The 18,382-nt window shown below is 39.8% G+C and overlaps 1 protein-coding gene across 1 annotated transcript in view; it reads right to left on the bottom strand.

Annotated features, from left to right (window-relative positions):
• The window catches only part of LOC129751148 (thyroid receptor-interacting protein 11-like), a 100,041-nt gene that overhangs the window by 3,037 nt on the left and 78,622 nt on the right, over nucleotides 1–18,382 (bottom strand). Inside the window, exons 3-5 of the mRNA XM_055746472.1 lie at nucleotides 13,208–15,855; nucleotides 12,520–12,683; nucleotides 11,985–12,188 (exon numbers count right to left, since the gene is read on the bottom strand). Coding sequence (XP_055602447.1) covers nucleotides 11,985–12,188; nucleotides 12,520–12,683; nucleotides 13,208–15,855 — 3,016 coding nt within the window. The remainder of the gene's footprint in view (nucleotides 1–11,984; nucleotides 12,189–12,519; nucleotides 12,684–13,207; nucleotides 15,856–18,382) is intronic.

Here is an 18,382-nt window from a genome sequence, read left to right as displayed (position 1 = left end):
AACATTTGTGCTGAACCGTTGGTGAAATTCTAAAAAATCGATTTTTTGTCCCTATTTTTATTTTCCTTTTAAAATTATTTAAATTACTGTACAACATAAATTAGGCATTAAATTTATTGGGTTGCCTCAATGATATTAGTTTTAAGCAGTCAAAATAATAATAATTTTTTACTGCTTGAAACTAACCTTTCGATTGTAGCAACATTCGATTTTGGCAACACAAAATTTTCGAGCGTGTTTCCAAAAACGAACGGGGTCTGTACATATCAGTTGTTATTCTAAAAGGTTGGCAATCATCAAGGAAGGCAATAATCATCGAGACGCTCGATAAATGATAGTCGGCGTCCTTCTTTACCACATCATGTTTTGCAGCAGTTTTTCAAATACCTACAGGAGCGTCGTTGTCATGCATGATTGTTTATAAGGACTGTATTCGAAAAAAATGCAACACTTTCATTTTTGAATAACTTTTTAACGGATTGATAAAAATAGATGAAATTTTCAGTAATACTACTTTGCAATATAATGTTAACATGTGCAAAATTTTGTCAAGTAGTTTTTGAGATATAGCGCATAATGAATAAAATCATTGACCAAAATGTTTGGGCAGGATCGTGAAAAATCTAGGAAAGTCCCATTGAGAAACCCCAAAACATCTGTTAATCAACTATGCGACTAAAATTTATGTGGTTAATCGTTTTAGAAGTCCTAGAAGATCTAACAGTAAGCTAAAAGTTGAATAAAAGTAAGAATGATTAATTCCATGAAGGTATGGGAAGTGAAGGGATAACAAAGCCCCATCCGAACTGTATTGCTGTACGGGTGTGAAACTTGGTGCACATAAGCGGTGACGACGCGAAAACTGCAAGTTTTTGTGAATCGCTGCCTGCGGAACGTCATCCGCGCTTGGTGGCCTGGCAACTGGATCTCGAATGAAGAACTACATCGCCATCAAAGTGTCATCAAAGGGCGCTAGAAATCGAGATTCGGGAACGTTAGTGGAGATGGATTGGGCACACGTTGCGGAAAGATGAAAACGAGATTTGCAAAGAGGCGCTAGATTGGAATCCTGAAGGACATCGAAGAAGAGGCAGACCCAGAAACTCGTGGCGGCGAAGCCTAGCCGCTGAAATCTGAACTGTCGACGAGAATCTTGACTGGGACCAGGTGAAGATGCCGGCTCCGGATCGTCAACAGTGGAGGTCTTTTACCACGACCCTATGCAGCGGAGGATCGGCGCGGGAACATTAAGTAAGTAAATCCGAACCTTTGAATTGGAGAAGTGGTAAAGCAGGTCAATTTTTTTGTCTGATTCGCCCAACAAACGAAAGAACAGACCAAACATCGTACCTTATTGATAAAAAAGCTGTCCATGACAACAACATTATAAAAGTTTATAATGTTGTTTCCTAGCAGAAGATGGGCAATCGGCTAAACTTGTCATAACTTCGATAAAATTGAAAATTTTTAGTGGTGACTTTCAAGCTCAAGGAAATGAAAAACGTCGAATAAAATTGGCCTTGAATTAGAAAAACGGTAGTTCATAGTATGAAATATACATAGATGGCGCATACGATGCCCGAATACTTTAGTCAATACACTTATTCATTAGACGCTATCTCAAAAACTGACTTGACCGACTTGACAGATCGCCACAACATTTTGCACATGTAAACATTACATTACTAGGTAGTATCACTGAAAAAGTTATTAACAAATGAAAGTGCTACATTTTTTTCGAATACAGTCCTTATGATTTGGTTGAAGAAGAAAAAATTGACTGCTTTGATTTTTTGGCTCTGAATGCAGTTAGGCATGACTCAGTTAAGATGATAGATTTTCGGAACATGGCAGTCAACATTTGAGTTATGCGTGTAAGTTTTTCCTCAATGAGTTAAAAATGATTTATCTTCATTTGTTTAAAAATGAACAATAATAAGTGTTTTTGGTTAAATTCACCTCTTTTGCATCGAGACTGTCGAGAATAAATTTATTAAATTAAATAAATTTAATCACATTTTTGAAATACTGTTAAAAAATATCAAACATGACAATTTTCACGGTGATGTGACAAAATTCCAGGTTTTTCCCGGTTTACGATTACGCGATGAAATTCTAATATTTTCCGGCAAACTTGTATTCAAGAAAAACCGAAAAAAGTGAGATTCTCCGAACAAATTGTCGCGTTTTACCAGACAACATTTCAAATCAAAACCCGTCAAACCTAAATCTCATTTAAATAATCTGCAAAAATTTTGTCGTTCGTTTTGACCAAAATGGACATATTTTTGACTACAGTGTTTTTGGAATTCCCTATTGACCAAGCCTGTATAACAGACAAAAAATTGAGCAAATTTGGTTAAAATGACTAAAATACAGCATTAAAACCATAATCATGTGCTTAGCTGTTCAACGATTGGCAAATCCCCCTTGTAACAAATTATATCAGTCAAAGACGCTTAAATTTAAAAACAATATATTTGAAAAGTTCTAGCTGAAAATCTTTGCCACTCTTTCCATTTGTTTTGTTCGATATTCTCCGCCAAATAAAACCAATCCTTGAAGTTTACTGTGGGGTAACTCAAAGCTACAAAATAGATTTATTTAATTACACGTTTTGTGAAGTTAATTTAACCGACTTACATTATTAGTTCCTTATGGTTTTCCAATTATTCTCCTACGATAGCTTTTACAATTTAGAGTATTTGAATCATTTTTAATTTCATCTTTCTAAATTTTCAGCATTTTTCACTCACGGTAAGTACAATGGTAAGTATTAAAATATCTTCTAACGGAACGTGGACAGGATCTGTTGACTCGATCTAACCAGGTAAGATACAAATTTTTATATAATTCAATTAAGGCATGAAGCAACTTACAGATTGTTTATTGAATTCTGTTTCCTTCAAACTATAAGCAATTCAGCTAAACATTTGCGAAATCGTATTTAACATGAACTTCAGCAAACCAGTTCTCGAATACGAATGACTTTTCTCTTTCAAAATGTCAGCGCCCATAGTACTGACATGTCGACCTCGTGCAACTCTGCGTTTTTTACCCGTTTGTTTTGATCTGATTAGGAAACACAGTGGGTCTATTCGCCCGTAACATCCCCCCCGACGTAAACCTAGGAGCTATTGGAATCGCGATCAGGTTTACTACTATCCATCTCCAATACTGCCAATTTTGCCACTGGTCTCATTTTGGTTCCCTTAGAAGTTCGTACCACCGCTGTCCGTGTTCTACCATCCTTGCCAGTTAGTACATCCACCACAATCCCACGTTGTCTTTGATTGTCCTCTAAAGCAAACACCAAATCTCCAGGGTTTAAATTTCGGGTTTCGCCATACCATTTGGACCGTTTATTCAAAGTTGGAAGATATTCCCGTTGCCACCGACTCCACATTTCATCAGCAAGTAACTGTGCACGACTGTATCTGCTTCGCAAAGCATCCGCATTCTCAATTTCATTCCTTGGAGGAAGACACTCTGCTGAAATCCCTTTCAAAAAATGATTGGGAGTGAGGGCTTCTGGATCTTCGTTTAAGTTTGTTGAAACATAAGTAAGAGGCCTGGAATTTATTAAATCCTCTGCTTCAATCAATGCTGTGAGAAGAATTTCATCTGATAATCTCGTTCCATCAACGAATATCTTTAACGCCTCCTTCACGGATCGAACCATTCGCTCCCACACGCCACCCATATGAGGCGCAGAGGGAGGATTGAATGTCCAACGCGTTTTACCACTAGTGAAAGTATCAGCACACAAATTGTTAATTTTCTTAATTTGACTCTGCAATTCTCTGTTCGCTCCCACAAAGTTCGTCCCATTATCTGTAAATATTTCGATGGGACTCCGCCTCCTTTTCACGAACCTCCTAATTGCCATTTTGCAAGATTCTGTAGTCAAATTGTATGCCACTTCAAGGTGTACTGCTCGCGTAGTCATGCAAGTGAACAACGCAACCCATCGCTTTTCTCTACGCCTTCCTACTGATACTTCTAGTGGACCAAAATAATCTAGACCAACATACGAGAATGGTTCAGCGCCTATCGCCATGCGTTGTTTTGGTAAGGCTGCCATCCGAGGTACACATGGTTTCGCCTTCTGCATTCTACACCAGGTACAATCCTGAGTCACCTTCTTCACCAACGCTCGTAAGTTTTCGACGCAGAATCGTTGTCTGATCTCGTTGACCACGGTTTCTCGACTACCGTGTTCGCAACGTTGATGATAGTTTTCTACTAGTTTTCGAGTTACAATGTGTTTTCCAGGCAATATTATTGGATATCTAGAATCAAAACTGCTGAATTCTGCTCTCATGGTTCTTCCCTCCATCCGTATAACGCCAAATTCGTCCAACACAGGTGATTTGTTGTAGAGTTTGCTGGTCCTTTCTATTGATTTGTGTAGCTCCTTCGGTGATGATTGGTTTTGAGTAAGTATGGTAACTTCATCGATATACTCGTCATATTGTGCTAGACGCCAAAGACAGTTTTCCGCCATCAAATATTCCTCCTGGCGAAGTGGTACTACTGGTAAAGTAGTATTTTCAAAAAGTGGTTCAATCGGTTGTTTTTTCGCATGACGTTTCATGTTTGAGATAAATCGATACATAGTGGCTACCATCCTGACTAAGACATTCCATTTTGAAATGTGCTCTACTCTAAGACCATCGGGTAGCTTCACATGATGGAATAATATGTGAGCTCGAAACTCCTCTTCGACGTCTATTGTTGTTTGATTTTGTGCCGGCCAATATTCCTCTGACAAATACAGAAAATCTGGACCCCGAAACCAACGGCTTTCTGAACAAATCTCGGTTGTTTTGCCCCATTTCGTAAGGTCATCCGCAGCATTCTGTTTAGAAGGAACCCAGCGCCAGTCTTCTGGGTTCGAGACAGCCAGTATTTGGCCAACACGATGTGCTACAAACTCCTTATACTTTCTTCGTTCTGATCTAACCCAAGAGTAAACGGCCTTTGAGTCAGTCCACAATATTGTCTTGTTGATCCTAAACGAATGTGTTTCGCTTATAGACTTTGCTAGTCGTGCTCCTAAGGTCGCTGACTGCAATTCCTTTCGAGGAATTGAGAGATGTTGTAACGGCGACACCTTTGCCTTGGCCTCAACAAACGAACAGTGAACTTTCGTGTCCATAACAAATCTAAAAAACGCTACACATCCATATGCATCTTCTCCGGCATCAGTAAATACGTGGAGTTCAACTGACTGGTAGGCTGTTGAACCAAACTGTCCAAGATAGCAGCGTGGTATAGACACCGACTCAATCAATGGGAAAAGTTTGATCCATCGTACCCAACCTTGGTAGTTTGTTTCTGAGAGTTTATCGTCCCAACCAATCCCGCTTCGCCAGACGTCTTGCATCAGTATGCGACCATGAATGAGCAATGGCGCTAGAAACTGCTTTGCGTCAAATAAGCTCATTATACATCGTAAAGCAATTCGCTTCGTTGGCCATGCTTCTCCAAGCATATAAGGTTCTAGATCTGACCGCATATCCGTCGAGAATACAAATTTATCTCCTTTTGAATCCCAGCGTATACCTAGAACCCGTTCAACTTCAGAACTCTTATTGACTTGAATGAAATCCCCTGTCTCGCATGGTATGACATCAAGCATTTGCAGCACCTCATCCGAATTGCTGACCCAGTTTCGAATTTCAAATCCACCGGCAGCATGGACTTTCTTCACCTCCAACGCTCGCTGGATTGCTTCCTCTATAGTATCGGCACTGTCGAAGTAATCGTCGACAAAATGTTTATGTACTATAGCTTGTGAAGCTGCTGGGTACGTAAACTTATGTTCCTGGGCGTTAAGATTTTTCACAAATTGTGAAATGCACGGTGAACAACTAGCTCCAAATATAACCACATCCATCACGAATATCGTAGGTTTGTCGTTAGAATTTACATTAAAAAGGAAGCGTTGTGTTTGGCGATCTTCACGGCGTACTCTTATTTGGTGAAACATTTCCTTGATATCTCCTCCAAAGGCAATCGGTCGTTCCCTAAATGCATTTATCACCGCTGGCAACGATGATGTCATGTCTGGACCTTTGAGCAGCTTGTCGTTTAGGGAAACACCATTCGCCCTGGCAGCGGCATCCCACACGAGCCTGACTTTCCCCGGTTTTTTTGGGTTAATAACGAAATTCAAAGGTAAATACCACGTTTTCTCCTTTGGCGTTTCTAATAATTCTTGATCCGTGATAATATGGGCATAACCCTTCGTGACGTATTCTTCAAGTTGTTTCAAAATGTTTTCTCGAATCTCTGGACATCGTGCAATGCGTTTATCCAAGCTAAGTGACCGTTTCAGCGCCATTTGATAACTTTCGGGAAACTCGACGTCGTCTTCGATCCACAGCAACCCCGATTCAAATCTTTCTCCTACACGTCTGGTGGTCCTTTCGAGAATTTCCCGAGCTCGACGATCTTCCTTCGATTCGAGTCTAATGGGTGTGATTCCAACGTCTTCGAGCTGAAAATATTCTTTCAACGCGGCGTTCATATTACGGTCTGACTTGCCACATTCGACACAATTGCATCGGTGATGCCCAATAAAATGTACAGTAGCTACTACTCCTGGACGTGGACCGTAGAGCGTCCATCCAAGCTTACACTTGATCGCAACCGGTTCACCTGGTTTTCCGACTCTCGAATCTAAAGGAGCTATTAAATGTACGTTGTTGATTCCAAGAAGTACTTTCGGTGCGCTCATTCCGTATCCCTTTATATCGATACCATGTAAATGTGTATATTGAGAAGCGATGTTCGTAAATTCCAGCTGCTGTTTCGGTAGGTCAAGTTTTTTGACCGTCCTTGCATCGATCAAATTCAAACGGTTTTCCATTCCTAATCCTGCAATTTCTAGATACAATTTCATTGACTGATCCTCTGTCGTACTCATCCCATTCGTCCAGCTCATTTCTAACGGTTCTCGTTCACCAGACGCCTCTAATTGTCCTGCTAGTCCACTTTCGATCAGTGTAACCGATGAACCCTCGTCGATAAGAGCCAAAGTATCAACCTTAATAGACTTGTTGTACAGCGTGATAGGTATCATCCGAAACAAAACCGATTGATCACATTGCTTCTGATTGTTACAGCTTGCGGTGACGTATGATGGACCTGGATTCTCTTCCCAATGAAGCACTGCATGATGCCTTTTGTTGCACTGGTTGAAACCACATTTTCGTCTCGACGAACATTCTTTGTTTCCGTGGTCGTATATGCATAGTGGACACAATTGCAGCCGTTGTACTGTTCTCCATCTATCTTCAACATTCTGGTTTTTTAGTTGATTACAGTTTCTGCCATAATGTCCTGGATTTTTGCAAACAGAACAGATTCTTTCTGTTCGGCTCGACTGGAAACTTTGAACAGCATCAGATTGTCTCGAGAACTCTTCATTTTTATTGCAGTTGCAGCTAGATGTTTGAATTTCAGCATCAGTCGCATGAACATATCCTTTCACAGCAGTTCGACGTTTCGATTTTGATGATTCTTCCATGGCGACCTTTTCGAACGTTGCCTCCAATGCTTTGTCCACGAGCTCCTCCATAAATTCGCCAAATGTCTCAAGAGTTATCGATCTTTTAGTTCGCTTAAATTCCACCCACTGCATTGCATAACAGGAAGGCAATTTGTTAACTAATCGATGCATCAAATTTGGATTTTTCAAATGATCAGTCAGGTTCGATGCTTTTAGGTGTTGCGTGAACTCTTCAATTGCACTTCCAAATTCAATAACTGATTCCAAGTTCTCTGAATCAGGCCCAACGAGTTGCAATACACGATCTGTCAGCATTGTCGATAAAACCTCCGGATTACCGAACCTCTTGCGGAGCTTCTCGATAATACTTGGGACGTTTTCGGGAAGTAACAGCCTATTCCTCACTAGATCCTTTGCTCGACCCTCTAATGCTTCCTGTAGCCTCACTAAGTTTTCTGCGTGATTAAACCCACAAGACCGATTGGCTTGTTCGTAAGCGCTGATGAACGTTGGCCAGTCCTGAGGTCGACCGGAGAATTTTGGTAAAGTTTTTGGGTAAACTTGTCTCGAAGCAATTTGAGAGCGCGTCGGATTTGGGCTAGTATGAACTTTTGAACTGCATTCGTATCCTTCTACAAAATTGTCAACACTGGTTGAATCCGATTCCCCGTTTCTTAATGTAGAATTCTTAAAATCCGCCGATTTGTGACGTTCTGCATTTGGAACCGTAGAGCCTTGCTTTTGTTGCATCTCAACCGGGTCTCCAACCTGCCAGCTATCCACCTTCTCGCGAAAATCATCTTCTTCGAAATCATCGCCATCCAGAATCGAACCTTCAACCAACCGTTCTTGTACGTGTTGTTGTTCCAGCTCCTCTCTTTCACGTTGGATCCTTTTTAACTCATGCTTCAAAAGCTTACGTTCCATTTCATCCTCCTTCATCCGCATCAAACTCACTTCTCGCATTCGTGCTAATTCCTTAAGTGCTGTTTCGCGAACTGACTTCCTCGATGACACAACACTTCCATTGATACGAGATTGGCAAACACTATTTTGTTTAGTAACGGAAATTCTACCGCCTGGGGACGCATCTCGAGCGCCTGACAGAACATTAGTACCTGACTTACTAATAACAACATCATTTTGTCCCTTACTACGAGCCTCTGTCTCTTTCGGAGTGCTCCTAACTATTTTTGTGGCTCTACGTACGTTCGCGTTTTTTGTTTCTGACTTACCGATTTTAGATTTACTACCTCTATCTTTATTTTTAACCGCTCTATGCGGTTGACGACGTATTTGAGTTCGACCATCGGTTCCGAATGACTCCAATAGGGAAGGATCTTCGGCTACACATCCAGAGCAATACCATATGGTTCCTTCAACATCGTCGTCAACGTTCACACAGCAGAAATGGAACCATTCATGGAATTTAAAGCATTGAATGCTCGAATCAAAATCTTCACCGTTATCACAACACGGGTAAGTGTATCCTTCAGCCATCGTCGATAATAATCTTTGAGAATGTTTTGTTCGATATTCTCCGCCAAATAAAACCAATCCTTGAAGTTTACTGTGGGGTAACTCAAAGCTACAAAATAGATTTATTTAATTACACGTTTTGTGAAGTTAATTTAACCGACTTACATTATTAGTTCCTTATGGTTTTCCAATTATTCTCCTACGATAGCTTTTACAATTTAGAGTATTTGAATCCTGGTAAGTATAAACATTTTTAATTTCATCTTTCTAAATTTTCAGCATTTTTCACTCACGGTAAGTACAATGGTAAGTATTAAAATATCTTCTAACGGAACGTGGACAGGATCTGTTGACTCGATCTAACCAGGTAAGATACAAATTTTTATATAATTCAATTAAGGCATGAAGCAACTTACAGATTGTTTATTGAATTCTGTTTCCTTCAAACTATAAGCAATTCAACTAAACATTTGCGAAATCGTATTTAACATGAACTTCAGCAAACCAGTTCTCGAATACGAATGACTTTTCTCTTTCAAAATGTCAGCGCCCATAGTACTGACATGTCGACCTCGTGCAACTCTGCGTTTTTTACCCGTTTGTTTTGATCTGATTAGGAAACACAGTGGGTCTATTCGCCCGTAACACCATTGAAATAGAAATAATTAAACTTTTACAATTGAGTTACGAGTTTCTCCCAAGGTAGATTTGCTTGTTAAAACCCATAGTAACTTTTTTTGTCTCATCAAGAATTTTCGAACACTTTATGCCTATCCGTGTTCACCTAAAAAACAATTTTGACCAATCTTTGTGCATTTTTAAACCCGGGAAGGATCCTACCAAAATCAAAAATTTCAAGAACAATTATAAATCGACTTTTTGGGACTTCTAAAAACTGCAAAAAAAAATCACCTAAAGGTTTCGGTACACCTCAGGTGAAAAAGAAAAATCTTATTTCGCCAATAACTGAACAAAAAAAAACGATATAAGTTGGTTTTGTAACATGATAAAATTGGTAGAGAATAGTTAAATGCTGATTTTTTAACCGGTCTCAGTGTTTAAAATTTGTCAAAAATGGTTTTAGGTCTATTCCCCCAATTAGTTAAAATTTCAACGGTAAATATCGGGGGAACCGAAATTAAAAGTTTTAAAAGTTTTAAGATTTTTCATTTAGTTTTCACCTGAGATGCACCGCCCGCGACCTTAAGAGGGACCGGAGGAAATCGGGAAAATTTAGCCAATATATATTTTTTTTTTCGAGAAAACACCAGATATTGACGTTTCCTGAATTTTTAAGTAATTTTTCATCAAAATAAATTAAAAAAAAAGGATTTTTCCCGATTTCCTTTGGTACCCCCTTAGGTGATTTTTGATGATGATTTTTGTGATCATCCCCAAATAAAGTTCATTGAGTTGAAATTATGCACAGGGCAGTTTTTAGGTCAATTTGCAAAATTTATATTGTCGGTTTTCAAAATTCGATCATGAAATTTTTCCCATTTATCCATTGCCACCCTAACATACGTGTACCATTAAAAGCGTGCAAAAACTTAGAAAACAAAAAAAACGGTGCAGCGATTCTATGTGCAAATAAAAAAACTAAAAACATGTGCTACCAAAGAAGTGATGTTGCAATTGGCGTTCGTGATTGTGAATTCCTTATTTTAAAAATGTGGTTAATATGTAGAAATGTCATTTTTTGTCGTTGTTGTAAGTAGCTCTTAAACCATGCTCGAAATTTTACAAATCGTGTGTGCTGTTTTTTTTTTTTGGAATGTTTTGCGCCTAATTTCCGTAAGTGATGAGGATGTGCATGTTGTTTGTTGCCTTTTCCAGCTGTTGTGGTGGGGTTTTAGAGAATTATCACATTTGCCTAATTGAGAGAAAACCGAGAAAACTTAACCATTGAACATATGATGACACTAAAAAATCACATACAATAACCTTTAGGCAAACCTGCTGTATCACTTGAAACGTGAAGTGTGCGGTCTTTTTTCCCTGCTTCTAATCTCTAATGCCCATAACTCACCGAATTAATTTGATTTGATTGATTGGCTGATGATGTTCGGTTTTTTTTTTGATTATTTATTTGTTTCCCTTTTCCAATGCGGGAGTTTTTGATTCACCACTACTCGGTAAGATGTCACACAGTCGTAGAGAAACGAAAACGTATTTATGAACACGATTGGAACGGCTCGACTAAAAAGTGGATATCAGTTGGAATTCCGGGAAGCGTCCAATGTTGGTTTTGTTAAAGCCCAGAATTACCAGCTGATATTGACCTTTCAGCCGAATGGATGTGAGTTTTTTTGGTTTGTTTGCTTTATGCTTGGTTGTGGATTTTGAGTGATGCTTTTTTCCCCGAGTTGATGCTTTTGGTGCGTGCGTGCTGGATTTTTTTGGTTTCCCAAATAGCATGACGAAACTGGCTGAGCTGATGGAGAGCCGTGTGCGTTTTGATGGAGGTGTAACTTACGCTGTCCGGGTACCTTAATTTTTGGTTTCGGTTATTTGATCAACAGGTTAGTGCTTTCCTATGCTGGGGGATTAGTTTTAAGCTAAACATAGATCCTCGAAAAGCTTTTTTATATTAGTAGGTTACTAACAAATAGCAGAGAGATTATTTGCTAAAGACTTCTTCCATAGTTTGTATCGGAGGTGTATGTAGGAAAGCGGCCCCGTAGAAAATGTAATTAAAAGCTAGAGCGGACATTTCCGAAAGTGGTTTGATAACAGAAATATTGTAGCTATTGGAAAAACAATAAATGATTGGACGCGGTAAGACCGCTAAAAAGAATACAAAAACATGCTACAAGAGATAGCGAGTACGTATTACGGATACAATTAGCTGATAACGTTATCAGTTCAATAAGGTGAAGAGTATCTCTGGAGAAAATAGAGAAAACACTACAGCAAAAAGACAACCTCAAATAAACGTTTCATGCATGTAGCTACAGGGTTTGACTTAACCAAATGGAATACTTACAATCGTCTTTGAGCGAGGCCACTGTTACTTGGGCAATCTCGAGCTGGTCCGATATTCGGGCCGCCGCCAGGAGACCATTCTTAGCGTCCGCCAGTTGTTGCTGCAATTGCCGGATGTCCGCTTTAAGGGCGTTTTCTCGTGCATTCGTTTGCTCTAGCTCGTTCCGTATTGCAGTTGTTGCAAGTTCGATGTCCCGGTCCTTATCTGTTCAGAAGTCAAACATCAAAAATCCATCAAGACACGGTCTCACAGGGTTGAAACATATTTATCAACTATAGAATCTTATTTTATATTTTTGTTACCTTAGAAATTTATTTCATATTTATTTCTCGAACTTTTTTTTCAATAATTTACTAAAACAATTTCTAAAGGAAGCTACGATAAAATTATACTTCCGTGCCATTCGAATATACCATGTTTTTACTGTGGGAACTCGAAGCATCGATCACATACGAGCAGATAAACTTAACTTAAATCGGTGTGTACCTACATATCTATGACGTTGGAAACAATAGCCCTCGGCGGCAATACTCACTGATCTGAAACTGCTCCAGCGCGCACTGCAGATTGGTCAGCGAAGCCTGGTTCTTGTAGTCCCGGTCATCGGCCGCCCCCAGCTTGGCCAGCAGCTCATCGCGTTGCTGCTGCAGCAGTTGATACTGCGCCTGCAGAGTTTCAGCGTGCTGATTCGCCCGAATGCTACGGCCAAGGTAGTTTCGTGGAAGTGAGTGAGAGAACAGAACAAAAAAATGCTAGTTGTTAACTCAGCAGATTTGGTTTGACGGGAATGGTTGGCATATGATGGGTGAAAGATATAATGGATATCCCACCACGCTCGTTCGAGCGCTCACATAAATAGGCAAATTGCCGTGTAAGCCGGTAATTGACATGTTGCTGGAAACTTATGAGTCGAAGAAAATGTATGACATGGTTCGGGAATGCCATAGAACAATGTACCTTTTGATAATGTTTCTTTTTCTTTAGCCGGTGCAATTGTCGGAATGTTTTCATAGATGTTTTTTAACAATTGAAGAACCTGACCTTTCCCAGTTATTACCTTTATGTTGAATCAAGGCTAAATTGTTAACTAACTTAGAATACATATATGTATGTTCTGTTCTATTGGAAAAATTTGATACAGCTCAATATAATGCCCGAACCACCATAACGTTTGATAAATTTAAAATTTTTAAATTAGAAAGGTACACAGCATAATTAATTACCTTGCAGAAGTCATCGCGTTCGTGGACTTTTTGACTTCTTCCTCCAGGGCCTGTAGTTTGTTTCGCGTTTCGGTGTACTTCTGTTGCAGCTCAACGGTTTCGGTCGTGTGTGCTTCCTCGATCTCCATAAGATGCTCCCGCAGTCGCTGCAGGTCCTTCTCCAAGCTGTTCCTCTGTTCGACAATGTCCAGCTTCTCCTGCTGCAGCAGTTTCTGATTGTTCTGTTCGATCAGTAGATTGTTGGTAAGAATGTCGGATTTTTCCCTCAGGAACTGAACTTGATCGGTCAGTTTTTCGTAGTCTTCCAGTTTCTTTGCTTGGCTTTCGGATGCCGACAATCGTTCTCGCAGTGTAGCGCACTCCACACACTCTGCTGGGGTCTGTTGTTCATTCTTGCTGGCTAATTCCACCTGTAGCAGTTGATTGAGCCGTTGAATTTCGGCGTGATACTGAACGCTTTCGTTGTGCTTTGTGGTTATCAATTGGACTAGGTTTTCTTTCTGTTGGTTAAGGGACTCAACAGTTTGATTCAGTTCTTCAATCTTTTGGGTACAACTCCGACAATGGTCATCGTATTCCCCTTTTAAAGCATTGTAAACACTCTCAAGTTGTGTTAATTTCCCTAAGGCTTCGTCCTTTTCGGTTGCTAAGCTATAGCTTTGAACGGATTCTGCTTCAAGTCTGTCCTGCAGTTCTTTGATCTTGTGTTCATCGGAAGCTTGCTGATTGATTTTCATGCTGTTAATATCAGATTTCAATTGTTGGATCACAGATTCTTTTGTTTCCAGTTGTTTTCTAGCATCAGAAATTTCCGTTGTCAAACTTTTAATATTTTCCACGGAACTCTGTTGAAGCTGTTTTAATTTCAGAACAAGACTAGCGTGGTCCTCATTGATTGTTGTTAATTGGGCCTTCAGTTTTTCAGTTTCTAATTTGTAACTTTCGATTACATCATTTTGTTCTTGATGTTGGTCCTTGGATTGCGCTTCATTAATTTCGAAAAGCAAATTACTTTTTTCCACTTCTAAATTCTCAATTGTCATTTTCATATTTTTTATGACATTCGTTTTATCGACCAGATCATTCTTAAGCTGCTCCACCTTGGTTTCCAATTCCTCTCTTTCCTCCATAACTTCTTCCAATTTTTTATTTACTTCCCGATATTCCGCCTCTAAACTCTTGTTCATAAGACCGCAATCTTCCAATTGTTTCTCCAGGATCACAATGCTATCCTCAGCATTTTCGTTGATTGTTTCCAATTTTTTGAGCTTTAAGTTCTCCAACTCCGCTAGCAGATGATCATTGTTTTTCAGCAAGCTCGAACATTCTTTTTCGTATTGAATCAGGTCTGCTTCCAATGTGTCTTTGCTGTGCTGAATGCGAGAATTTTCTGCTTTCAAGAAGTTCAACTTTTCCTGCCATTCCTTCTCCTTTGCATCCATCTGTACGGAGTTGTCGATGATCACACTACGGAGCTCGTTTTGCAAGGCACCAACTTCTTGCTGGAGTTGCTGAATCTGAAGCTGGGATTCTTCTGCTAGAGGAGCTTGTTGATTGACATTGGCGATAATTCCGTTCTTCTCTTGAAGTTGGCTTTGTAGTTGTTTTTCAAGCTTCTGAAGGTTTAAATTATCCTCCTGTAAACGATCGCAATCGTTTTTCCATCGTTCCATTTCTTCAATTAGCTCCTGGTTCCTTCGAAGCGCTTCTTCCAGCTCTGATTGACCTTCACGCTGCAAAGCGACGAACTCCTCTTCTTCCGATTTACGCTTCAGCTCAGCGAGCTCCCGTTGAACAATTTCGTGTTCTTTTGCAGCCTGTTCAAGAAGCTTGTTTTTGTCTTCCATTTCTGACAGGTTTTTAAGAACTTGTTCGTTTTCGTCCTTAAGCGTCGATAACCTTTCATCAAGATCCACTTTTTCGGCTGTTAATTTATTAATCATTTGATCTGCTGTATCCATTGCTTTTTGTGATTGTTGTTCAAAATCTTGCAGCGTTTGCTTGAGATCTTCGATTTCTGTTTCGAAACCAGCCACTGAGTCCACGTTTTCCACCACGATTCTCTCGAGTTCCGCTTTGAGTCGAACTGTTTCCTGGCACGAATCTGTATAGCATTGTTCCAACTTGTCGTATTTTTTCTTCAATTCGTCCAACTCTTTGCCCACAGTTGCTTCGCCTTCTTTAACTCTCAAGGCTTCCTCGAGTCTGGCGATTTTATCCTGCAAACCTTTCTTAGTTTCGATCAAATTTTCGACTACCATCTCGTGTTGTCGATCAAGTTCCTCGATATTTTCGTTGAGCTCTTTGTTTTCTCCAGTAACCTGGATCAGTTTCTCACCGAGCAGGGCATTTTCCAGCTGTTGCTTCTTAATCTGCTGCCGTTGATCGGTTACTAGTCGCTGTAACCGTTCGATAATTTCCGCTTCCGAAGCAGGCGCCTCCAACGGGATGGTGGTCAGATCCGGTGCGCCCCCTGATCGGGGCGAATCATTTTCGTCACCCTTCTTCGACGAACTGCTCGCCGTCGATGTGGTGGAGGAAACGTTCTGCTCCGGATCCCAGAACCAGCTGTCCTCGAGGGTCGCCACTGGTGCCGGGGCCGCAGAAGCTGTACTGGACGACGTCGATGGCACGGCATGTTGATCGACCTGAAAGATGCAAGAGAAGAGGCTTGTTTAGTACGAATAGAAAGGATTAGCAGCCGTATTGTGTATCAATAGTAGGCGCTGATTGGTTGAAAAAAAAATCTGAGGCCATTGTGTGAATAATTAGTGAATAACTGTTTTGAATTGGTCTTTTCAATTAGCTAGTGGTAATGTTATATAATTCGTAAAGTTATGAAAAATTTCAGTTTGATCTTCTGGGTTCAATAACCCAGAAAACAGATGGCTTAATACGCCTTAACAGACTGGTTTTTACTTAAATTTAACTGGTAGTTTAATTAACCTTCAAATACAGATCCGTAGGTCTAAGTTTTTATTTCATTATATAATTAATGAGCTTCAGCTTCAGAACAGATCGGCAAACACTGCAACTCTCCTCCCGGTTTCCAGTGCTGAAAACTGCTGTAGGTTTCTATATTCTACGAAGTGAATCTCGCACAATGACACGGCGATTAAGTCACCTGTTCCGATCGCTTCCCGAGAAAATGTCATCAGTATGCAAAGCTCAACACGGTAATCACGCGATCAAATCATCACACCCTCCCCCACCACGTGTGGGTTCAAGTTTATTTGAGTGATCTAAGCAGAGTACAGTTGTTCCTTGGTTCTACTCCGACACTGCATCCGATACCTTTCAAATTAATAACAATAATAGAGCCGACGTGATTTGAATACTATTTTCCGGTGGCTAGTATTAAGTGATGAATTCAAGAAAATCTAAGCCACTTTGCCGTACCACGGCTTCGGATAAGTTAATCATTGTCGCATGCCGTACATAAAACAAAGCTCAGCCGCTGTAGCTACATAAATCCCATATCTGTGGGCACTCTCGGGGTACCCCACGACGAGTCCTTCACCACTCAATCGTTCGTATAGAACCGGCAAATCTAAGCGTGAGAAGTTACTAAGTAAATTGCATATTTATGTGCGATGAATAGTAATTACTCATACTGGCGCCCCACCAACTCAACCACCCCGGCTCGTTTCCCTGTCTGATTTTGAAGATGTGAATGCGCACATGACACTGACACTTGAAACAAAACTCTGGAAACCCCACCGAAACTCCGAACAAACCCGTGTACCCGTGTGCGTCCCAGTCGCCATTTTGGCTCAGCGACGATAATCGCGTATGGATCGCGGCCACACGATTATGTAATTAATTTCAATTGAAACCATAAACACCCGGACAGTCAGTCAGTTAGTCGCTGAAGTAAAGTAGGTACCCAAGTAGGTACATATCGTATCGATTCGACCGAATGCAAGGAAAGGGTGCTATATAGGAATCGATGATGACAGACAGGCGGCCAGGCCAGTGAGCAGGCAGCCTTCGCTTTACCGTATCAGCTCGGACTACGTATCTCTGGCTGTTTGGTTCTAAGCCGAAGCCGCACGAATCCCTCCTCCCTAAGTGATGTGTTGCTGTCGTCTTCTTGAATCAACGATCAACACACCGGGCGAGTAACGATCGAATGTGAATGAATGCACGCGAGATTAACTGCAATATATATAGTAACGATCGATTTCGTTTTTTTTTTTATTCGAAAAAAAAAAACTGTCGGCACAGGTTGAGGTCAAGGTTGCCGAAAAAATTCTGTGTTTTTAGGAAAAAAAAAATCTGACTTTCTGTGTTTTTATCTCAAAATTCTTGAAAATTTCATGAAAAATTGAGTCGTTTTTACATTTTACTTGAGAAAAATCAATTAACATTACCAATCCTAGTGTGTTTATCCAAAAAAGTAAGAAATCAAAAATTTATGTTGACCTAGAAATTTTAATTTTGGGAATACGTAAAAAGAAATAAAAAATCTGTAAATATTTCCGAAATTCTGTATTCTGTGACACAGATTCTGTGATGAAGGTTTGCTCAAAATTCTGTAAAATTATGGATTTTTTATGCCATTTTGACAACCTTGGGTGAGATTCGTTTACGTATACGTATTTATATGAAAAAAAATAGCTACTTACCTATAAGCTTATTTTATTTTATCCGTGAGACTCACTACGTTATAGAATATTTCTTAAATTAGTCGTTTGATTAATCTTTCGAGTAAACTCGAAGTGAGGATGTGGGCTAGCCAATGTCGGTACCATTGCCGGATTAAGCCGTACATCCCCTTTCCAGGGCCGTAGGAAGAACCGACTCATAGGGGGGGTTTTAATGACTGATTTTTACCTATGATTTTTATCCCTATCACGAATACAAAAAAATTAAAACGAATTATGTTTGTATCTATATCATTATTAATCTTACCCATTGATAGATTTCGTTTTAAATAGTAACATTAAAAAAGTGGTCCGTAGCCTAAAAGGTATGCTAAATTTTTATAATGAAACCCTTTAGAAACAAAATATGGAATTTGCTTTCAACGATGATTTTTTGAATTTGTCTAAGAGTCGGGAAAATCAAAGTTATTTGATTTGAGCATAAAATAAGTTCTTTTAAGGGAAGCTTTCCATTAAAAAAAAAAAAATTCTATACTTAATTCAAACTCTTTTTCAAGTTCCAAGTTTC

This window comes from Uranotaenia lowii, chromosome 3 (assembly GCF_029784155.1).
Source record: "Uranotaenia lowii strain MFRU-FL chromosome 3, ASM2978415v1, whole genome shotgun sequence".
NCBI classification, from domain to species: domain Eukaryota; kingdom Metazoa; phylum Arthropoda; class Insecta; order Diptera; family Culicidae; genus Uranotaenia; species Uranotaenia lowii.
Note: the sequence above shows the minus strand (reverse complement) of the source record. Positions and strands in the feature narration are given on the sequence as shown.